The 24,504-nt window shown below is 39.9% G+C and overlaps 1 protein-coding gene and 1 long non-coding RNA gene across 9 annotated transcripts in view; one reads left to right on the forward strand and one right to left on the reverse strand.

Moving 5' to 3' along the window:
• The window catches only part of TTC7A (tetratricopeptide repeat domain 7A), a 187,417-nt gene that overhangs the window by 55,176 nt on the left and 107,737 nt on the right, over positions 1-24,504 (reverse strand). For all 8 annotated transcript variants that reach the window (XR_010388532.1, XM_064509558.1, XM_026121174.2 and 5 more), the window contains 2 exons: positions 9,395-9,511; positions 5,543-5,640 (listed from right to left, as the gene is read on the reverse strand). Coding sequence is in view for 7 of the 8 variants with exons in the window: in XM_064509558.1 (XP_064365628.1) it covers positions 5,543-5,640; positions 9,395-9,511 (215 nt within the window). In the remaining variant the exon portion in view is untranslated. The remainder of the gene's footprint in view (positions 1-5,542; positions 5,641-9,394; positions 9,512-24,504) is intronic.
• On the forward strand, positions 1,810-23,464 carry LOC135327919 (uncharacterized). The gene is made up of 3 exons (XR_010388533.1): positions 1,810-1,978; positions 22,122-22,228; positions 23,305-23,464. It is a non-coding gene; the product is annotated as an uncharacterized LOC135327919 (long non-coding RNA).

A 24,504-nucleotide genomic window follows, 5' to 3' on the forward strand; every position in this document is an offset into this window, starting at 1 on the left:
GTCTTTTTAAAAGGACCTGTATGCTCTTCCAGCTGGAGAGCACTGAACACACATTGCCAAACTACACCTCCTTGCCAGCACACCATCACCTGCGGGGGCCAGGGGTGCGAGCAGGCAAAGCAGCTTGGTCCCCTGGCCCGCGCTCATGTGAGCACTGAGCTAGAATCCAGCCTTCTGCTGGGTGCGAGGGGAAGCTTGTTTCCTGTGCAGGTGTGCTTGCAAAGACACCTGTGCAGTGCAGGGCAGAATATAGCCCATACTTTTACGTAACCCAAGGCAATGCTGCCTGCCTGTGAGAAAGAGCAATGTCTAGGGAGAGGCCACAAATGCAACTCCCAGCCTATGGGAAATGGCTGTCCCATTATCTCACTGCTAACTAATGTCATTCATTTTAAGCAGAACAACTTCAAAACAGCCCTGCAGTGCTCAGTGCACGCGCCTCCCACAGCTCACTTGGAAAATGCAAATGTGCTCTTCCTAGATGCATTTTTTAAATTCCTACATGTTTTCAAAGACATGCCTGATCTAATGTTCCAAGAGATGACAAAGCAGTAATGTAGTAATTATGGCTTTAATGGTACAGTAAAAGCTGTTCAGCTTTGTACAGAGAATTTATTTTATTTAACAGTTTATTTAACAGATCAATCTTCAGCCTGTTTTACTGTACGGAATTCCTCCCCCTGCCCGTCCCACACACGCTCTTCTCCCTCCCTCCATTTAGGAGATATTTCACTGAAACATGACTCCAAAGAAATCTAAGTCAGAAAAAGGTTGTTTAATATAGGAAAAACTAATAGGCACTCATCCCAAGTAATCCAAAGCCCCAGCAGAATTTCTTTCACTGGATATACAACATGAAAATTGACACATGAATGGTTGCTGATGCTGTTTAGGAACATTTTAAAGTTAGAACTGGCCTTCTACATTCTAAATTGGCAAACCTTAAATTACATTTGCTTTAAGGATTTTGCAGCCAACCTAACCAGATTCTCATATTAGCATTCCTCATCATGTTAGTATGCTTCAGAAGCTTGCAAAGATCGTCCTATTTCAGAGGGGCATTCTGGAGCCATGTTTCTTGAAAGTACCTGTACGTAATGTAGAGAGTAATTCTGACTGCATTAGATGGACAGATGAGGTGGTGTTTTATTCACATCCTCAGAGCTCAGGAAAACCCTCTTCTCCTTCCAAGTCAATCCAAGGAGACTATGCCATCATAAGGCAACTTTGTGCATTTTGGAAAGGTTCACACATTGCGGTGAGGCTGAACTTAGGATCTAACGAAGCATTCTTCCTGCATGAAGCAAGCTTTAAAACACCATCACTGAGTTAGTTGCCCTCCAAGAAACACAAGTTAGCTGTTCCTCTCCTCCCTTCTCTTCATTAGTCAGGTAATTTCCAAGAGTGGAAAGGCTGCAGTTTGAGGATGATCGTGCCCAATGCTGTGTACTTCAGTGTGCACAGCCATAAAGAGAAAAACCAAGTTATGCAGCACTTACAGTGGTGGCTCTTTGCATTTAACAGCCTTTGGCATTCCAGTCCTTTGATGTTTATTTTCTTTCCTATTCAAACTTAAGCAAGGAAGGAAACCACACTAGGCAGAGATGAGAGGATCCTTTCCCATCCTTGCATGGTATCAGACACAGACACACTCCTAGCTCTAGTCGCACATGTGCCAGCTGAAAAGGCTCCCCCCATCCCAGCCTACACACATAAGCTTGTTACTGCTCCTCTTCCCCAACCCTGCTGCACCACTCACAGGAACGCTCCTGAATGCTTCTCTTCCCAAATAAACACTTTAAGAGAAGGTCTTTGCCAGTCTGGCCTATTTTGAGTGGAGGGGGCACAGCAACAGATCTGAACGGCAGGCAAGCAATATGATGACCCCGGGGGCGGAGTGCGGGCAGCAGCCTCTTCAACACAACACTGCTGGAGCCAAAGAGATTATACATCTAACACGCAGCTCCTCAGAGAGGAGGTAGGCATGTATCACACTGATATCACTCTGATCTTGGGGGGGGGGGGGGAGGAAGGGAGACAGAGAGAAAAAAAAGCAAGCGACATTAAAAAATGTCTCTGAATGTCTCATTACAAAATGTCTCTTCCTAAAGAAATATGGATTTTTCTATGCTAAAAAACCCACAAAACCTGCCTAACAGAACTTTAATGTCATGCCTCAAAATACATGCAAATGTTGGCATAAGAAGACATCACATCAATTTGTTATTTTAGTGCAGTCTTTTTCTCTTCTTAACAACTCCACTAGACAAAGTATAAATTTCACATTTTGCAATAAAGCCCTCCACACATTTTGGAAAAAAAATCATAAACATAACAAAATTTTGTTTGATGTCATGAGCTCAGAGCGTAAGCCATACAAAATGTATCTAAATAATTTTAAAACATTGTTTTGAGATTGTTATAAGATCAAGAAGAACCAGGTTTAACATTTTACATCTATGAAAAAATGGAAATCAAAATAGAAATGAACCTCAGTAGATTTACTAGGCTTATAAGAAACACAGAATTCCCTAGTCTAAATCAATTCAGGCAAGAGCATTGTAAGATAAGACTAAATCACAAAAAGAATGAAAGAGCAAGGCAGCTGACTGCTATCAGTGAATTTAGCTAGGAACGCTGCTTCAGTCAGGAGGAGATCAAGAAAATAAAGAGGAATTAATCGTCCTGGCAGCCAAACCAAAATTCTAGCACAGCAAATAATCTCATTGTGGTCTAACTGAGGGAGAGGACAGTGTCAAACCCAGACGCAGTAATCCCCCCCTTCAGTGACAAGTCCAGAGATCACAGAGCGTCTGTGCATTACAGTGATACTCCCGCACGCTCCCTGGGGATTTCACAAAGGAAACTGCAGCCTGTTCCAGGATGATGCAAAAATCAGACCTCCTCCCTCCTTCAAAGCACTAAGCAGCAGATGCAGCTCCGAGGAGGTGTGGGGGTGAGAGAGGCTAGAGCTGCACTCTCCAATCTTACCTCCTACTGTGTTCAAAGAGGGCCCCAACCAGGACAATTCATCCAGCTGCCTGCTTTCTGCAGAGGGAGAAGAGCAGCGGCAGCAGAGCCTGCAAAGCAGCAAGCCGCACACCTCGGCTTACAGCAGCCAGCTTCACTTGTATGCTATGGGTGACGGTGTAATTTAGGGACACGTGTCATCCTTACCTCCATCGTGGGTGCAGCTGCATTAGCACTGAAACCTAGATTCTCAAAGGAGGGGGAAGGAAAACATTTCTTGGCTACAGCCAAATTGCATTCAGTGCAAATCACTTTACGTGTGTGAAAAGCTGCTTTAAAGCTCATACTTTAAATTTATTTGCTCTTTTTGGCAGGCAGCACCATGGCGTACAACACTGTGTGCTGAGTTACAGATGCTCCATTGCATGCTAGCTGCTAGAACTGGGATAAGAGCAGGCTGGGACAGACAAACTAGATGCTTTTTTGAAGAGGGCACGACATGGACACCAAACGTGCCTGAGCTTTGTCTGCTGCAGCTCAGGAGGAGGTGCTACAGGTCTGCAGCAGAGGAGGGAGCAGGAGGCAGGAAGAAGCTACAAGAGAGGACTGGAGAGGAGATGCTCCAGGGAGCGAGCTCTTAGGAAGGTGCCACCCCAGAACATCAAAATATTACGGGCTCCCCTGGTGACAAGTGTGCTCAAAAAACTCAAAGCATGCTGTGAGATGGGTGTAGCTCAAGCCTGGCCACGATCCTTTCTCCAGACAATTACAAAGCAAGGCAAGGGATTCCTCAAAGAACAAGTGTACCCTCTACATAGCATTAAACTCTAGCTAGAGCTGAAGGAGCAGGGATAAATCCAGGATACAACTAGTCTGAGCACCAAAAGCCAAGTGCTGTTTCAGTAGCAGACCGGGAACTAGATGGATAACATATGTGCTGTCGCATAAGAATATTTTGTTTTGTTTTCTACTTCTTTCACAGTAATGCTTAGCGAGATGTTTCTGCAAACTATCTACAGTATCTTCCAAACCATTTTCACAGCATGCATCTACTGAAACTGAAAGTCCATTTTACTGCCCAGTATCAGGGATGATAGGGCATATTTCTGCAGTTCTTCACAGTTACCTTCAAATGGTTTTGTATCACCAGAAACTTCTTTCTGTCATGTTCACTCACTTTTCCAGATCATTCTTAACATGCCAAACTGCGCATATTCATCTGTAATTCATTTAGTGTATCCCCTTTACTTATCTGTGCTGTATTTGTCCTGTTCCCTTTAAGTAAGCCAAATACTATAGAACACTGATTCATACAAACAATGAGAAAAAGGATTTAAACAAAATACAGAGACTCACCTCAGCAAAGGGTAATACAAGGGAAATGGCATAAACAGATTAAAAATTACATAAATATATTTATATAGAATCAGTGAGATTACAATGTCATAAATACAGACCCTAAGGGCTCAACACTGCAAAAAAACAGTAAGAGCAGACACACTGAATAATGTTCCGATGCCTGAGTGTTTGTATGCTCAAGATCTAACCTTGTAATGCCTTTTAAACATTAGGGGAGTATAAATGGGGGCTACAAACATATAATTGAATAAAAGTCTATATTTAACACTGAGGAACTTGTCCTCCTCTTCAGCCATGTATGCTGAGTGTATGACTTCAGTTTTGCCAGTATGTATGCTGAGTGTATGACTTCAGTTTTGCCAGTACTAAATATTCAAGATTAAGACCTGAACAAACCATAATCTCATGACCTTGAAGCATGAGGCTTGCTTAAAAGCTTTTAAAAATAAATAAGTTTTCATATACTTTTTCATCCATTTTTTGAACCTGTAATGTTCTTTTCTTTTCCATGTGTTTCTCTATATCTGTAAGGGTAGAAAGTTGCTTCCCTAAAAAAAAAATTAAAAGGCAAGTTTCTCACATAATTATCTGATTTTGAGAGTTGAGGTTTTAAAGGAAACACTAAATATCATGAGACTCATGATAAAATCACAAGTCAGGAGCACCGTTAGAAAGTCTCCTTTACCCTTCCTGTCTAGATTAGCTTTGATGTCTCAGTTATTTATATCTGACAATATGTGTTACTGTGGCTGCATATTTACCATATAGTAAGCATCACACAGTTTATGTACAAATCCAAGACCCAATCATCCTTCAATAGAAAATGATGTTCCCATTCAGCTTTCCAAAACAAGAATATTAGCTGGCATGATCAGGACACTTTAAAGGGTTAAATTTGGGGGGTTGGGGCAGCTGAATTAGTTATTGTAGAAATACAATAAACTCTCTTCTAATACATTTCATACTTGTCTCAGAGAGCTTTGTAAAAGAAAGTAGGAATCCATGTCTTTGTTTTTATAAATGGGGAAGCTGAGGTACAGATAAACCACACGGACACACTCAGCAGCACAGAAGCGGCCCTGGCGACAGGTCCAAGAGCAGAATCTAGATCTCCTGACTCCCATCCCAGAGACCTCCCCACCAGAAAACAACACATTCTTCTCTCACGAAAGTATGTACTTAGGATGGGAAAGCAAAAATACTGTTTCCTCACCAGAATCAGTGTCATGAGCATCCGGGAGCGTGAGATGCATTCCATTATGCTTTTTGATCATTGGCACTTCTGTCACACTACTTTCTTTCTCAGAGCCACTGTAAAGAAACAAACTCATGTTATCAAGCCACCTTTCAGCAGAGAGACCATGTTTTCCTCAGAGCAGGCAATAATCTCATCTAACCTCTACTGGAACTGAAAACACAGCCTTCCTGGTGCAGGTGATCAGCTTCTTTCATGTATCATTTTAACACCTCCAGCCCCTGAAATGGAGCAGAAATCAAACACTCAGAGACACAGTGCCCAGCAAGGGCTCCAGGAGGTGTGCCACCACTGAGTTATGTAACTGTTGGGGTCTTTGTGAACCACTGCACAAGGACCATGTTGCCAGCTGGGAGCCAGATCAGAGAAGGCCTACCAGTGCCCCCTGCAACACACACTATGAAGAATCACTGTCCCTTGGGTTCATCTGCAGCTGGATTTGTTCACAGGTCCGCTATGCTAACCCTTTTGAAATAGACCAATTACCATCTTCCATATAGGTGCTGATTTCTTCATTTCAAAGGGATTATGTTGTCCTGTTGAGGAGGAGAAGGAAAATAAAAGCTACTACACAGTACTGCATTATGAAAGGAAGAATATCTGGTCTGCTCTTCAACTTGACTTCTGTCCTCAGCAGAGGTCTTTCAAAGTGAAACTCCGATAAAACCTTGGGTGCTTAAATGAAAATCACTTAATGCAGATCTCCTGAGCCCTCCTGTCACCACATAAGACTGCCATTCCCCTAGGATCAGATGGTGATGATATCTCCTCTCATCATCCATTAAGGGACAAAATATCAAAAGGAGAAGTGACTGTCCTCACTACTTTTTCTGGCACACTTCCAAGTGTGCAGCTCAGCCTTTAGACAATATTGCCCCAGGAAAAAAAGTTATCACAGACTCATGATTGCTCTGGATGCCTAGTTTTCTAGTCTAATCAGTCCTTTGGTAGGGACTGTACAAGATTCCCTTTGAATTTGCATTAAGCTAGCAAGAGAATTAGCTTGGGACTGCTATTTGTTTTTAAACATGATTATTCTGTTATCACAGAGAACAACAGCAAAAGATAAACGAAGTCTTGTCCTTGCCAGCTATACAGTCTAGGACCGAAAGCTACTTATTGTCATTCATCATAGTCATAATCATATTTAGCTAATAATAATAATCATAATAGCTAATTAACCTTTTACTTGTGCTTTGTAATCCAAATTACAGTTTCTGTTAGTGGGCCCTGAATTCTTGGGCATTTGGACATGTTCACACAAAGCTCTGGCTTTGACTGGGCTTCTCTGGCTTCTGTACTGTTCTACACATTGGCATCCCATTTGAAATTATCATGCTGTGACAGATGTAAGGAAAAACTAAATTCTCTGTGCTGCACCTCTGTCTTGCCTAGCCAGGATATGCACAACTGTAATTGCCTTGCCTGGGGACTGCTCGTGGAACTGCAGGAATATCTCCATATTGCTGGTGCATTATGTATGCAGGAACATGGCAGAGGCACTTAAAAATATAACTGATGTGAGGTAAAACATGTTTTGATGCAGTAGTCAGCACCAAGATGTCAGTGTTTAGGCACATGGCCGAATACTGACATACATTATATGCCTACATAAAGGACAGCTGAGGAGACTGGTGGATAGCATAGGTTTGGCGATAGTAAAAATTGACAACAGGAGATCAGCATTCAGAGTAGTCTTGATGAGGTGGCCTCAGTCAACAAAATGCATCTTTATACAGCCAATGACATGACCTCTTAACTGAGAAAACAGACTGAAATCCCAGCCTAATAAGCAAGTGGAGCATATTCTGCAAAACAGTAATTCCCAGAGGCTTTAATAATCCCTGGGAAAGGGCTGAACATGCGCTCCTCCTTCCAAACTGCAGCACAAGGCCTTAAACCAAGAATGCCTTTCCACACACCAAAGAAGGGACAGTAGCCAAATCATTTGCCATACGCATATTACAATGGAAAAGCTGATAGTGGGATGCCAAATGCAGCTCCAATGTCCATGTTTTTAAAAGGTAGTTAAGAAAGTGAATAAAAGAGTCACAAGAAGAGCTGAAGGAAACACTTTATTGTTATTGTTATTCAGTTTGTTATTTAGTTATCAGAAAGAAGATAAGAGATGACTGGAGCATGGCATATGAATATCTGCCTGGGGAGAAAATATCGGGCACTGAAAGACTCTTTAGTCTAACACAGAAAGTCATAATAAGATTGCAAAGCTGGGAAACTAAAGTCAGACAAATGCAACGAAATGTAACTAAAATACAACTTAACAGTGTGGATGATTAGCTACTGATTGAACTAGTGAAGTGTTGTGTATAGCAGATCTCCATTTCTTTATACAAATGCAGGCTTCTCTTTTTCAAGAGGCCCTAAAAAAATGTCCGTGTCCAAGTCCCATTGACAAAAATTTCCCTTAAGTTCCTATGAAAATCTAACCCAGAGTATTTTGTAACTGTTAGTTGATACTGCTGCAATTTACTTCAAACAAGGGGCTTTCTGGGTCACTGAATCCAGTCTTTAATATTACAGGTACCAATTTCATTCTTGTTACTTTTCAAGTAATACCTCCCAATACAGAATGAGGCATGACGTATTTTTTAGAAAGCCAAAAAGTCCCACTGGGAATAAGAGTGAAATATACATTGGAGTTCCTAAAAACAAGACTCATTTTTGTTTTGTTTAGGCTTGTATGGTTGATGCTTATCAGAAGCCTAAAGCTGTTGCCTCTTGGCTTTTTAACTCTAAGGGCCAAAACGCAGCTTGGGACCCAAATGCAGTACAAATGGCTGAACTATCTGTCTGTTCTCCGACTTATTCTCTTCAGTCTCAAGTTTTCAGTCCTCCCTTGCAAGAGTAAGCCTTACTCATTCCTCTCTGTTCAGTTTGGATTTGCTTAGCTTCTTGAGGACTGCTCATGGCATAAAGATTATTCGTATGAGAGGTACAAGACTGATTCCTTACACAGAGAGTCTAGGGCTTATGGAAATCAACAATTCCAGCCTGTAAGAGGCTATTTCTCTTCTGCTATGTAAGTATCTTGATTTTTGTGTTTGGTCTGCTGCTGATTAGCTAAACCAACAAGGAATTTCTAATAATACCTCAAGGACAACACGGACATAGATATGCATCATTCTGTACATACAGTTCTGGTGTTTATAAAGCCTATGTAAATAGGTACACAAATTGGGGAATACTACAAACTTTCATCAACTTGCTGACGTGACTGTTGCCATCAAGTATGCTGTTCTTTCCCATCAAACACAACCTCTCTGGACATTACACGTACGAGGTAAGTACAGTGCCAGGGTAGCTTTCCCAAGATAGTTGTACAGACTGTGTGACCCACACCCAGAGTGGGTGGGAAGGAAGAAAAATCAACTTGGTAACTTTCACACATCTTAACTTATTCAGCTCAAGACTGTGTCTCCCCTCTACATTCCTAGGTGGTAAAAAGCACTACAGACTCATTCACCTGAACAACAGCAAACGGATGCTCAGCACTACTGGGGAAAAAAAGAAAATCAGCCCTCCATTCTAGACATCTGAATAAGGATAGAGATGTTCAATTTAAACATCCAGATCAGAAACTCTTGGTTTAAATTGCTGCTTAAATCTTAAAATCTTGCTTTTTTTTTTTTTTTCTTTTAGTCATGGCTGGAAGTATTACATATGTTTCTTTTTTAAACAGTACTGTTTATAACCCTTTTTGCAAAGTAACTTCAGTATCCGGATAGCTAAAGAAGAAAAATGCATTTTCATTATAAAATCTGAACTTGTTAGACTATGGAGAAAGCCTACCTGTGCTGTGAAACATTATATACCATCTGCCACATCTGCAACATATGTCTGCAAGTCACTAGAGCCTCTTCAGGTCCTTTATGTACCCATTCCAGTTTTACTTTGGTGAAGAGTAAGCTGCAAGATGAAAAAGAATAACTTTGCTTTATTGGTGTCTCATAAATGGGATGTGGAGAATCAGTATCATTCTAGTGAGATCCTGGCAGCCAGCATTTTTACTTGCTTTTTATGTCCAACTCTACAAGAAAACAAGAATCCCCATACTGTAACATAAAACATTTCATTTGGCTCAACTTTGATTCCCCACAAGGAAATGAGAGGATTAACAATATTCCTCAGCTGCAGTCAAATTTGCGTCACAAAGCTGGCAGGGCAGCATTAAAAGCAATACATTACAAAGTTAACAAGATAAAAAACATAGTGAATCTCATTTTATTTTGGACAGCATTAAAAATAAAATAAAAAGGAATTGCCACAATACACAAGCCAAACTGCTTTTTTAGCCTGGCATCTTCCTATGGCACTGGCTTGTATAATAAATTTTGGACAAATACGGGGGAAAAAGCCCAACACTCTTAATATACCTGGACAATTACGTAACGCCTCACAGGAAGGAAACACTTCTTCCTAACCCCAGCTGGCAATCATCTTATGCCCCTAGGCAAGACAACTGATAGCCCTTGTACATTTTTGTTCTAGCTAGTGTAACTGCAGCTGCTATTCTTATACCTAGAGAATATGTACTTTCACAGACCACTGGAATTTAGCAGAGTTAGGTCAAGGAGTGGTTAGAAGACAGATTTGGTAATGACACAACTTACTACTGAAGCTAGAAAAGGAAGATAAACATTCAGAACCAAGGGAATTCTCTGCCCCCTTTACTATTTTATATACCTACTCTAGTGTTTACCTTTGCTTTTTTGTTACTGATCGGAGCAAAACAAATGCTTTTAAAAACAGCCCCTGCCCTTAAAGATGCTGAGCCCCCTAACTGGAATGAAGTGTGCTCACTATGTTCAGGTACTTATTTTGGGGGGTAGATTCATGGATAGTTTGCACAAAAAAACGTGATCATGGAGGCTCTCCTAAAAAATAAAAATGAGACAAAACTCAAAGGAGTTAACAATGGAAACTGGCCAGTGATGCATGCAGTTCTGTATCCCTTGGTTAATTGGGCTCATATGAGCAAAGCTTGTTTTAATACAACAAAACATAGGATCACGTACTTAAGAGCAAAGAATATATGTCACACTACAAGGATGGGAGGTTATACCCTGGAGTGGAATAGTATTATTGAAGACAGTCTCATGAACGTGAAGCTCCTAAACAGCGATGTAGTTAAGAGGTCAAGCAATCCTGAGTATTTATGTACAGAAACACTATCAAGTAGGAGTTGGAAGATGTGATTATTTCTGCTTGCAGCATCAGCAAGACCCACTGCAATCCAATGTCTAGTTCTTGTTTTTAAATTCTAAAAGGAGGCTAAAAATTGGACAAGGTTGAGTAAAAGGTTATGCTGATGATCTGAAGTCTAGAACAACGTATTTCATGAGGAGGCTTAAGAAGCTTAATTGATTTAGTTTATCCAAGAAACAGCAAAGACATTATTTTACTCCAGCCTGCAAACACCTACATGGAGAAGAGATTTCTAATTGTGAGTCTTTGATCTAACAGAAAAGGCATCAGAAAATCCAAGGATGTGCTGGAAGTTGAAACTAGTCAAATGGAGATCACAAATTAATGCAAACACATAACCATGAAAGCAAATAACCTTTGTAGCAACTACCCTGTGTACAGTTAATTCTGTAGTCCTTAAAGTCTTTTCAGCAAGACAGGGTAACTTCTGAAAAGCTCTGATATTGTGCAAGTAGAAGCTATGGGTTTGATGCAGAGGTTCATAAATGAGCTTCTCTGGACTGTGCTGTGCAGGTGGGTGAAACTATATGATTGTCTACCACCCTTCTGGCAATCAATCCATTAAAAATATTCTACTAGTTTATGAAACTACTACATCAAACAATCTATGCTATTTTAAGTGTACAGAGTATCTTTTAAATCACTATGAACTTTCAAAGCGAAAGGCCTTCTTAACCACTGCATGACCTCCCTTGTGGCAGGAAAGTGGTGGTCAAGGAGCCTAGGGCCTAGAGAAGAAAACAGTCATAACACATCCCTGAGTAACTCTACACCCATGGACATTTTAAGATACCAGTCATAATATTAATGAAATAGAAGAACATAGGAATGAAGAATTGTGTAACAGTCAACTACTGTATAGTAGGGATATATCAACAGGGTTCTTCCTCCCTTTACATATATGTATGGATATAGATGGCTTAGTTATGTGCAGGCAATTAAAATAACTACATAATAATTTAAACAGTGCAGTTAAACATTAAAAAGACAAACACATTACAAACATGTTCCTTTCCATCATTCTAATGCCTACTGTTTACAGTGAGTATACGACAACTTCTTTGGATGAACATGCAATGTTCTGTCTCAGAAGAGAGAATAATTAGTGAAATACAGGAAACAAACAAATCCTTCACAAAAACATAATGATGTCTCAGCGGGACATTATTGTCAGTTGTAAGAAACAGGCACACAGAGGTTAAAAAAGAAATCACGTAACTTTAGGAATCACCTCTGCAGTGGGACATTACCAAATCTCTGAGCTACCAGGTGTGGTTGGCTGTTGCAGCAGCTCACCTCCGAAATGATGTTGTTTATGTTCTTATACAATAAATATAATGGACCAGACAGAAGTGCAAATGGGAAGAACATAAACAGCAAAAGGAATCGAACTGTCCTGACAACAAAAGTAATAGAATAAAACATGAAAATTGTAAGGTGGAAATAAAGTCAGTACATTAGGCTGTACATGCTATATGTATTCCACAGCTTCTAAGAAGTTTTGCAACAGTAGAAATAGATAAATACAAGGAAAACTCTCAAGTGAAGTAGGTGACACAGTATCACTCTTACCACAAGCTTATGATTTTATTACAGAGACAGCACTCTTGCTACAAATAAATCTAATGGGTCTACTATCACATCAGTCTGTGCACACAACTCCCATAAAATTCCCCATAAAAATTATGTATGCACAGATCTCACTTTATTATATTTTCTTAATATCATTTTACTGTACCTTTCCAGGATGCTTTTAATATTAAGCAGAGCAGACTTTTAAGAGATTCAACATATAAAAATAGCCCTGGGATTATCAATACAGTCATTGGTAATTCTGTTAGCCCCTGGAAATGAAAACAAAGTGATCTTGGCTAAAGCAAATGTATAAATTGCTAGTACATATGCGTAGGAAAAGGGAGCAAAAAATCCACAAATCATTCCTGTTAATGTGTATAATTTCAGGGACAATTACAACGGAAAATAACCAGTGCTCACTCTTGATATTGGACTCTAAGCTCCCTCTCAAAACAGGGGTTTTTTAATTATGCATGTGGACAGTACCTAGACAAAAGGGCTTCTAATCCCTGATGTAACTTCATGTTATTGTCACACGCAAACATATCTATCAATGTTATGTTAATTCTATCAAATTAAAATCCTTATACAGATGACTTTGCTGAGATAAATTAACTCGTATGAAGCTCTGAAAATTCAAAACTAGGTTTCACACATATCACTATTTCAGTTGTATAAATGACCTAAGCAGTCACTATAATATGCCAAGCACTGACAAAAAATTAGAGACTGAAATATCGGAATGCCTAAGAAAACTTTCAGCAATAATAAAGCTATTTTGATTGATTTCAGGAGGTACTCAATATCTGTTTTCATAAATACTGATTTCAGCTGCTGATATTCAACAAGTCTCAAGGACTGGACAAATATATCTACTCTTCCTGAGAGATTTCTAATTCTATATGGCTAAATGTTCAGCCTTAAAGTTCTTTTTATATTGCCCTTGAAGAAAACATAACAGTCAATTCTTTCCTAACATTGGCAGTCTATTGAGGTTTCATTTATTAATAATTTGTGAACAATTAATAAGTGATTAATACTTATTATCAGAAGGTTTCAGATGTGCATACTGTGTACAATAAATGCTTATGAGCACATCTATGGAAGAAGTTATAAGTTGCTAGGTTTAGTAATAACCTATTAAGGTTTTGATGCTACAGGAGTATATAAAGATTTATTAAGCAGTAAATTATCAGGACTTTCTAAGCTGCTTTAAAATGGAATTTTTAGTATAAAATGTAGCCCCTTAACTATAAATTTATACAGCGTCATCATGGGACCTCTAAGCCCTGCTATATGACAAGCAATAAATAATAATAACATTATAATAAACAATAACACATTCCACTGATTTCTAGTTTGAGAAACTAAATTAGGAATAATGAGCATTATGTAGTCCTTTATCTGTATGTTTTGTCATTCACTGGCTGCTTTTAACTACCCCCCAGTTTACCAGAGCTTGTCAGCAGCTGCTCAAAGATCTGTATTTCTTTGAGCTTTACCAGATCAGTGCCATCATTTCCCAAGGCCTTTCTTTATTGACCCAGATTCTTTAACTCCTAAACCTACACACAACTGCTGTGTTGATTTTGGATTTTGAAAACTGAAGGGGGAAAAAAACCCACAGTAGTAATATGTCTGAACTCATGGAGACAACTGTATACGTTACAATGAAGACACTGAACTTTTGCAGCTAATATTTGTATTTTGTTTCTTTCTTTCATTAAATGACAGGATATGTATTCATGTGTGCGTGTGTGCGTGTGTGCATGCAATGCACGTGTGTGTTTAAAGCCATGTGTCTGGAGAGATAGAGAGACCAAAGTCCTAGTCACAGCTCCAAGGACAGCAAATGCAGTTTACCCTGTGACTACTCAGCGGTTCTTGGAGCAGAGTCAGTGCATCGTAGTGCCATGGCACAGCCGAGTCCAGCTCACCCTGCCTGCCTCTTAACGAGCCCTGATAAATAGTCTATGCCTGCTCCGATGAAAAACAGGAGAATGCCCTGACCCAGATGGGCAGATGGCCTGAGGGTACTCTCAGAGGAACTGGGAAGGGTGGATTCAAACTCCCAATGCACAAGAGAGTTTGCAGAGCCCAGGTATCCCACATTTGGGAGAAGCACTCCCAAACCAGTTTTTTCCCGTTTAAGGTAATGGCTGCAAAAGGAGGACACAGATAGATACAGGATACGGACTGATCTAACAGAACTAGAAAGGGGATGGAGCAGACAAGAAGAATGATCAAAGTTATGGAATGCTTTTGATATATGGAGATAGTAAATAGACTTCTCAGCCTGGAAAACAGTAGGCTGAGAGAAGAGATGACAGAGATTTATAAAATCATGAATAGTGTGAAGAAAACTAGGAAATCAAAGTGGTCTGTGTTGTTTTAACGAAAGAACTAAGGAATACGTAACAAAGCAATCAAGCAGTGGGTTTAAAACAAGCAAATGAAGTGTTTTCACACGCCTAAGTAAAGGGCAAAACCCATTGCTACAGGATGTTCTGGGAGCAGACACACAAATAGGTTCAAAAAGGGATTAGATAAATTCATGGATGACAGGTTTATCAGGGGTATTAAACACAAACTAAGGCAACCTCTGGCTCCAAAAGCCTCTGAACCACTCAGCTGACAGAGGCAGGGATGACATACGAGGGGAAGGATCATCCTCCTGCCATGTTTCTCTGTGCTTTTCCCTGTGCATCCATCAGTTGCCCTGCTGAAGACAGACAATCCTTTAATTTGATCAAGAATGGCCATTCTTATATTTTGATATAGCATAAATATGATTGCAGCCTATGTTCTTTTTATAGCCCAGATTGTCTAGTCTTGTTTCATCTGCCAGTAGAAGACGACAAAGTACTATGCAACTGCAGTATCTTCACAGCAAATTAGCTGTTCAGTTTACCAGCTCTGAGCTAACTTCAGTGGTAAGTCACCTATACAAGGCAATTAGTTCCAGGTATACTCTTTCACCATAACCATTATAGTTTCATTAACCTTCCCAGAGCACCTGCTAAAGCACTGGCCATTTTATCAATAAGGAAAAAAAAAAAAAGGCAAAATTGGAACACTGCTTTTAATATCCTGCATTTTTGTTGATAACATCAACATCAAAGTTGTTGTCTTCTCAAATAACTCAGTGCTTCTGGCAGAGTCTCCTGACATTTAAGGGCACATTCTCTAGTTAAATTAACGCCAGCAGTACTGACTGCAACCTCCTTTTATAACGTCATGCTGTGCCATGTTATCTATTACTTTCCCTACAAAAATAAATTGATCATATACTTAAAGACATACAGCACATTCTTATGGCTCCCTGCCCATTTACCTCACAAATATGAATAAAAAATAAAATAAAAACAAGAAGCTTGGTAGTATGTCCACAAAACAACAAGCTTCAGCCCAGGAAAACCAGCAGACTCAGAACTGACATCTCCTTTAGAAGAACGTCCTGCTCAGAGCCGAGCTCTTCCTTGGCAACAGAAATTCAGCTAATGTTGCTCTGTGAACTACAACTGTGACACCACTGTGTAGGGTAAGAACAGCTTTCACAGAGGAAGATTTTGGCTGTGTAAAAGTTCACAGGATGAAGACAATTTTCTAGACCTGCCCTCATGATACACGGTATCTGGAAGACTACTGCACATAGAGTAGGAAGGAAACAGAAGAGATGATCAGAAAAGATAAATTGCAGCACTGACCTTTCAGAGACTCCACAGCAAAAACAAACAAGAGGTTACTGGCACAGCTCAAGTCCTGGGTGGTGTTTTTTGAAATGCCTCCTTTTGTAAGCTGTGGGCCTGTGCCTGCTAGCAGACAGGCTTCCTGTCAATCAAGTGAAGGTCCTATTGATGGGCTACAGTATATAACTCCGCATGGACCCAAACTTCACTTCTCAAGACAAACACGTCTGCAGCTAGTCTGGTAACCTAATATATCCATTTTAGCACTCAGTTCCATAAGACTCATTTGCGAAGCAGAGGGCAAATACGTTTCAACATTAATATGGCCCATTCAGCGACCGTCACTTACACTGGAAGATGATTTTGTAACAAATCCCCTTTATCTGCTAAATCCAGGCAGGTTGGCACTTAAAGGAAAAATAACAAAGAACTAATAGTCTTTGCTGAAGAAAAGGCACATTGATCTGCTAGAGAAAATAAGCACTGAAAGTCTTCCTTCTCTTCATCTTTCCTCAGAATTAAACCATGCCTAATCATACGCAAAAAACTGAGGCGCACAAAAATGCAGGTGATCTGCATGCTTTTTTCCTTTCAATTGGATCATTCATTTTGAATCCCAGATTTGCCTTATTTCGCCCTTTGTTAAGAATGAAGATAATTGTAGGAATGAAGCTAATTGACAGCAGAGCTGATAAAAGCTCTGAGCTTTCTTTCATCCTATATTACATAGGATTCTTAGGGTGATACACCTGAAAAGAGTTTTCATCTTCCTCTTGTCCTGATGAGGAACTGGCAAAAACATGACTTTGTGTCATCCCAAAGCATATGTATTTTAGTTCACTTCTAGCCTGAATAAAGACAAAGATTATTTTCATAATTAGAAGTTTTACAGTAAAATCTGGAAATCCCAAGAACTAAAGAACTTTTCCCATCTTGATTGTGAAGGCAAACTGCTAAGGGCCTGAATGAAAGCACATGTCTCAGCTGGTAGAACGGTCCAACTGTTAAAATCCATGACATTGTCATTATCCCCACAAAACTTCTCAACAAGAAACAAGACACATCCAAACATAAACTGTTCTCCATAAGTGTAGGTGATGTGTGCACACAGACAGCAGCAGAGAACAAGGCTATTATAGAATCTTTATGCTGTCAATATCTGTTACAATATTAAAGAGAAATGCTAACTTTGTCATATGAATGAAAAACATCAACCTCAACCCCACCAATCTTCACTTCACTCACATGTACAGCTTGACAGAATTTGCTAAGATTACTTGATTACCTATATACATATGGCCACCAGGTCTAAGTTGCTTGTTTTTTCTTCTTATTCGCATTATCATGAAGACGCTGCCATCAAGCAGTTACAATCACACTGTACTACACATTAACTAATTATACAGCCAAATCACTGCATTCACATTAAACAGAAAAACTGGTCTACAGTTTGGCCATGCAGAGTGTTTTCATCAACTTTTTGTAAGTAACTTCTCCCCTTAGGACAGTATAGTGGAGTTTCCCTTGCAACAGTTCTGTATGTTTTAAACTTAGGTTTAATTTTCAAGTGTCTCCCCATGTCTGTCTGCAAATTGTTTTTTCTCTGATAGGCTCCAACTACAAGGAGCACTCCTTTGCACTAGACACTGCATAAGCATGTTTGAAAATAGGGGCCAGGTCTCAAGCATTTGAGGGCTGGGAACTTGGAAGTCTACCTCCTATTTAATTTCAACCATAAATTAGGTGGGAATTTGATGCATAACTTCTTCAGTGGATTTGATCCCTGACACTTAAATTCAGGTGACTATATGGTCAAGTATCTCATTTGTGAGTGAAAACTTGACATCTATGCAAAAATGTGCAAATGTCAGTGCAACTTCAGAGAGACAGTGCAAACTGTGGTCCACTGTATTTCACTTGGGGGTGGCAGTTTGACCAATATCATTTAGCCTGGGCTGAGGAGATGGGAGAGAGACATTCAGTTTCTTGCTCTAGCACAGCCTGTCCACCAACCTTGGGCAAGTCTCTTCAGCTCCCTGTGCTTCAATTCTAACTGCAAAACAGGGATGATGGCAATAACCTTTCCAAAGCATTCAGAGAACTAGGTTCTTTGTCATCACCTTCCCCATATCTTTTACATTTAATCTCTTAATATTGGTGCTCTCAACTTCAGAGCTGTTATTTGCAGACAGGAAGGAAAGCAGGTCAAGTTCACCTGTAACTGACATCATTTTTACAATATTTTCTCATCTGTTGGACCTCATTCTTAAGAATTTCACCAGATGTACTCTTGGGTAAATCCACCCGGCCCTGATTAAATGGGAATTCACTGGAAGGGCAATGCTGAGAACTATGATGCTGTCATGACCACTGGAATATCTTTTGATTTACACAAGTAGAAAAGGAAACCAGGCCTAGGGTCTCTAATTGCTCAGCTGAGATCCTGTCAGACAAGACAAGAGCGTTAACAAGACAAATGTGCTGCCAATACTCACTATTCCCAAAGACTGCAGAATTGGATGCTTCACAATGCTGTTGTATTTTTCAGAAAAGCTTTTAGGACATGTGTAGTTTAGACAGCTTTTGGAAGAAACGATACTAGAACTCTGGCTCATAAAACAACATTTAACAACCTCCAAGTCACCTTAAATCTGCAACCAAGAACACCTTAGGTCTGGGAACGTAAGTCAGAATCCAGATTCACATAGTTAAAATAGAGTAAAATACCTTCTAATTAACCTAGTGTTAAGGTAATAAAAAGTGATCATATACCCATATGATGGTCATATAAATTATGCAACAAAATGCAGTAAAATACATAAAAGCCCCTGTAGGATTAATAAAACCTTTCTACCCAACCTGACACATTTATGAAATCTTGCCTATTACTGATACTTGGAGTTACCAGTCTGAAACTGCATCATGCACCCACTATATTAGGAGATCAGAAACACACAAATTTGTCTTTGCTACACAAACAATAGGCTTAGTTTAAAATAAGCTTTTCTTTTTTGAAATGCATTATGTAATATTGTCAAACAGACCTCACTCTTTCTATCATTTTATTTTGGGGCACTATGATTTATATACCGCTTTGGCACTGCTCCAGCAAAGCACTTAGAGAAGGATTTCATCTTTAAGCATGTTAGTAGTCCTGCTGAAGTCAACAAGGAGTCAATTATTTCCCTCCTTAAAATTAAGCATGTATTTAAGAACCTTGGTAGATCAAGCTCTTTATGAGGACAGAGATTATGAGTCTCTTCTAACTGCTTAACTTTGCAGAGCATGAAGTATGAACGTGAATAACACAAGAATGGCCAGAGCTTGTCTGCGAATATTTAGACCTCATAGTCTGCACGTCTCAGTGGAGGCTGGAAAAAAGGAAATGAACCTGCCAAACGCCATTGAATTTCACTACAGGATACCAGTTCTGGGGCATGTGTGAGCAACCAATGTCTCAATCTATGTTCTGGCTAAGACAAACCATCATATAGTATATGACAGTTCAGAGGCAGTGCTTTTTATATGAGAAGCTTGTTCAGCAAGAGATGGAGGAGCAAGTTACTAAGCTAGTCTGAAAAAAGATGGAGAAAGACATGCTTAAAAGGTGAAAGAAGTGACAGAAGTGAGGAAAGCACAGGCAAAAGCTCCTGGATTTCAGGAAAAACCCTACAGAATCTAGAAGTAACCTGTGTTGTGCTAAGTAGACACAAAACTGCTGATTTCACTGAAAAAAGAATCCCAGAGAAAGAAATGTATATTTTGCTACCATTAGGAATCCTATTTGTCTATGTCTGCAAAGCAAAATCATGATGCAACTGTAGTCTATTTAGCACTGGTACCAGCTGAAAACAGCACAGTAACAGCAGCAGAAAGATGTAGGAGCACGACCACCTTTAATGCAGAGTTGGCAGTCAGTGTACAGACCCAGGTCTGTACTTCAACAGTTTGACCGTGCTAAAATAAAGATTGTGCTGCTACATTTTCTCCCAAACCTCTACTGGCAAGATTAAGTTGATCTAACAAAACCAGTGCCTACCATTTGGCTCTGTACAGCCCACTGACTTAAGAAAACTAGACAGATAAAATTGTATTTATGGTAGTGCTGGGTTGTTTTTTCACTATAGACAGTGTTTCTGAAAACTGAGAATTACCAAAATTCCTTTCCATTTTTTTTTCATCCTGTAGAAACGTAACTGCACAGTCAGAACTTGCAGCCCTTAAACTCTCTCTCAGCTTTGAGGCCATGGAGACTGACTTTGCCAATGATGGCATTTTCTGTCATGCTGATACCTTCCCACACACTCTGGGTTCCCCCTAGGTATCAGCCCAGCAGGCTGACCTGGTATCTTCACTACTCTCCTTAACTATTAATATGGGACAAAATCAAACTCAAGACAGCAGTGAATACTTCTGCATGTTTCCAATCCTACTGGAAACGGTCACTGGAACCAAAGTCCTACTGACCGTATTTTTTAATAAGTCCAGTTTCTTCAGTATATGTACAAACACGCGTCTCTGAGTTAAGGCATGTGTGCACCCATTTAAGCATTTAAATTTAACATAAATATTCTTTGTTTTCTTGGCACAGATACAATTAAATATAAAGCAGTTCTCTAGATTTTCTTCCTACAAATTTCCTAACTACACACATCAACCCAAGGACACTGCCTGCTTACAGAATACGGTTCCATAGCTTGCATCCTTGACTACTCCTTCAGCAGAGTTTCTTACCAGACAGGTACGCGCAGTTCAGCTGAACACTAATATAGGTTAGAATCATGTAGGTTTATTTTTTAAAGGTGAAGCTTTATTTCTTATGCTTTCCAGAAACAGTAACTTTACTGTCGCACGTGTGACTCCAGCAGGTGCACATCACACTGTACCAACAAGCTGAGTCACTGCTCATTAGTGACAGTGAAAAATCAGCATGGTCTCTCAACCTGTCAGGAGCACCTAACAGAGTGCAGTAAGAACTGCCAGCAAAAACTAAAAACTCAAGAGAAAGGTGAGAAATACACCGCAGTTTAAAAAAAAAAAAGAAAAGGCAATCCATGGCGGATTTAGCCTAAAATCAAATTAATGGATTAGTTTTCTGCAATACCTGTTAACATCCATTCTCTCTGCAATATGACAGCTCTTTCAGATGTGCTGAGAATAGAAGACAGGGTATTACAGATCCAAAGCACTGCCTGTGTTATGAAGAAAATCCTTTGGGAAAACATTACATTTTAAACTTTCAAAAATGGCAATATTTGGCATTCTTTCAGGAATAGCCTGAAAACATACCTCAGGAGAAGAGTGTGAATACAATTTAAATGCTAGCTAAAACAAAACAGACTTGATCGTTTAAAAACACTCTCGCTGATACAGCACAGTCCAGGTGACAGGATTACTGTTCTTGGATATACTTATGAATTCTTCACCCACAGATTACTGGGGGGGAGGGGAATGGACCAGCGCTTAGCAGCCACTGACCTTAATGTATTTTTTAACACCACAGTGCTTTATAAGACAGCAAGCTCTACTGATTCCCAAGTTTAGAGCTAACAGCTGCAATGAAACAGGTACAAAGGCCTAAACATTCAGGGCCAGAAGCTCAGCTGAAGGGAAGCAGCTCTGTTCAGCTGAAATGAATAGACTTTCATCAGTTTAAACCAGCTGGGGATCTGGCACTCAAGCTTCAAGAGCAGCTCTGGCAGGCTGTCTTCAACTCCCCAAAAGCAGGCATGCGTCAGACAAACCCAGACGCGAAGTGCAGGGTCAGGGCAGTACGATCAATTCGTACCAGCTGACTCCCTGCCTATCCCTTTAAATAAACCATGCATTTTCAGAATTCTGTCCTGCAAATTAAAAAAAAGGGGGGGGGGGGCTCCTTGAAACATAGCCAGTGACTCACCCCCCCCCCCAAAAAAAAAAAGATAAAAGTGTTCAGTTCTTCCATAAGGATAGTGCAAATGAAAAAAAGGAAACGGACAGATGACAAATAACAAGCCCCAGCCTTTCACATGGAAAAGCTTTATACTTTCCTTTTTTTCTTTGTACAGAGACATCCAGTGTGAAACCGCCTTGTGTCTGTGGGACTGCCGATTCGGAGAGGCTGCCGACTCTGATTGGCGGAGCAGCCCTGCAGCAGATCTGCAAGGTGCCTGAGGTGAAATTCTGCATCTCTATGTCTAATCCAAGGAGGGAGAGGGAAAGAGGCCGGACTGACCTCCTTCACACGGGCCCCTGCTGACATGACACAATGAAATCTTCATGTTTATTCCATTTCATGTACCCCATTAATTCAGTACACAGCTCTCTAGAGAATAAGAGAACAGAGCATACTAGGATAAATCAGAAGTGTATATTTATAATCTGTGCCTTCTGATTCGTTAGCAGCACGTACCATTTTTTCCTTGAAATAAGTCTGAAAGGGAGGAACAGATGTCAAACTGAGAGCATAATAGTATTGTCACTGTCCTGTGTTTTACCATTAGGCATAAAAGATCCTTGGTATATGCCTCTGCTTTCCCTCTTAAATGAGGCTGGCATGCAAGCTAGCTGTAATTCAGATCACACAATTTCATTTTTATTTCCTTACTTTCTAAACTGATTTGTCAAAACTGCAGATGCACCATTCTTCTCTGATCCCACTAAACTGAAAGCACTGTATTTGCATTGCTATGTTTGCATCTTTCCTGAAGTATCTTACTAAAAGGCTATCTAAAGACACAGTGCAGAATTCCTTATTTATTCCAAGGCAATTGAAAATACTCAAGCTCTCCCAGAATCAGGCTCTTTACTGACCTGATTGGTAGATTTGCCTCAGGAAGGCTTAACAGAGCCTGTCATTATATATGTGATATTTCCTACCATAATTAATTCCCTCAGGGAATGACATACAGAGTAAGAACAATTCAATAAGCAGTGCACACCTGAAATTTGACATTTTGGAACAGACTCCCAACACCAAGATGCACCCACGGATATCTGACACTTAGATTTTTCTTGACAGTAGACGCATGCCGTAACTAAACCCTGTTGTATGAGAAGGGCTTAAAAACTGTTGAAACATAGAGATAAAATCAGTGTACTTTGTTCTTCAAAAGATTTAATTCATTAGAAATCCAGAAGGTACTTAAAAATACCATGTACCATTTAACATAAGATGAAGTAATAACGTCCTCTGGCCTTAGTGGAAAAGATTCAGAGCTGTAATCCTTTTTCAATTACCCTGTTCCTCAGGCTTCAGCACAAGATGACTCCAAGCAGAATGGAAATGGAGAGACTGGCTACAAAAACCTCAGCAGATACATGTACTAAACTGAATGGTAACGAGAACGCTTCTTTGCAGGCTTTTGTAAAGTCACAGGGCTAAATTATGGTAAATTTAGAACTGTGAGGGCAGGGCAAGAGCATGTAAAAATATCAAAGTCCATCTACCATATAAAAGGGTCTTTGGGGAGGGAAAAAAAAAAAGATGCGAGGGGGTGACTGGAGTGAGGCAGTTCCTCAAAGCTACAGCAGAGAATTAATGCTTTCACATATCCTGTGGTTCTGACTCAGTCATGAGCCACTGTATGCGGCTACCGAGGGACATGAGCTAACAGAGAAGGCAAAATTAGTGGGTGAGATAAAGAGCCAGCATGGCTTATTGCTAAATGTGCTTTAGGAGGTAACACAAGAACATTCCACTTCTCCAGTACTAGGACAGTGCAACTGTACTGCCTTCCCCCTTATTCAGGGTATCTAGCATTTGCCACCCAGTGCTTCCAGAAATCCTGCATCAGCTCGCACAGATGATTCTCCTGAACAGAAACAGCAGCATTAAACCTAACATGCTTGACTAAAGACTACATTGAATTGTGTCCTTGAGGTCAGTTCCTGTACTGAGTACTCAGAAAGGCAGTCAATAAACTTTTTGGCATCTTTTATCTGGAGGCCCTAGAGAAGTTAGTAAAAGCCAGACACATGAACTTCAGGGCACTTTTAGCATGAACTAGACACAGAATGAATTAATTTGGAGAACCGTCAGCTTTGGTGGAAGTTCACATAGATTCTTTAATGCATCAGATTGGTGATTGCTTATGGCACAACTAATGTTTTCCCTGTTTATTTTCCTTTTGCTTTCTCCTTACTTACAATAAGCTTCTACAGTAGCTGCATTTGGCAGATTTTAAATAAATAAATAAATAAATAAATAAATAGGGTCTTTCCATTACACTTTCCCCATCCTCCTCCTTCTCCTCCCACTTTATGCCAAGATTATAGCTTTATTCCTCAGGTCTCTCCAGGTATAAATTTATTTTTCAGGTAATGCCTGCCATTCAGTCAGTCTCAATGCAGGATTTTTAGTGTCATTCCAGTTACCCAAACAGCTTCATTTCCCCAGTGAAAACTCTAAATAGTAACATAATGCACTTCACTCACTCAAATATGGTGAGG

Source organism: Dromaius novaehollandiae, chromosome 3, assembly GCF_036370855.1.
Source record: "Dromaius novaehollandiae isolate bDroNov1 chromosome 3, bDroNov1.hap1, whole genome shotgun sequence".
Taxonomy (NCBI): Eukaryota; Metazoa; Chordata; class Aves; order Casuariiformes; family Dromaiidae; genus Dromaius; species Dromaius novaehollandiae.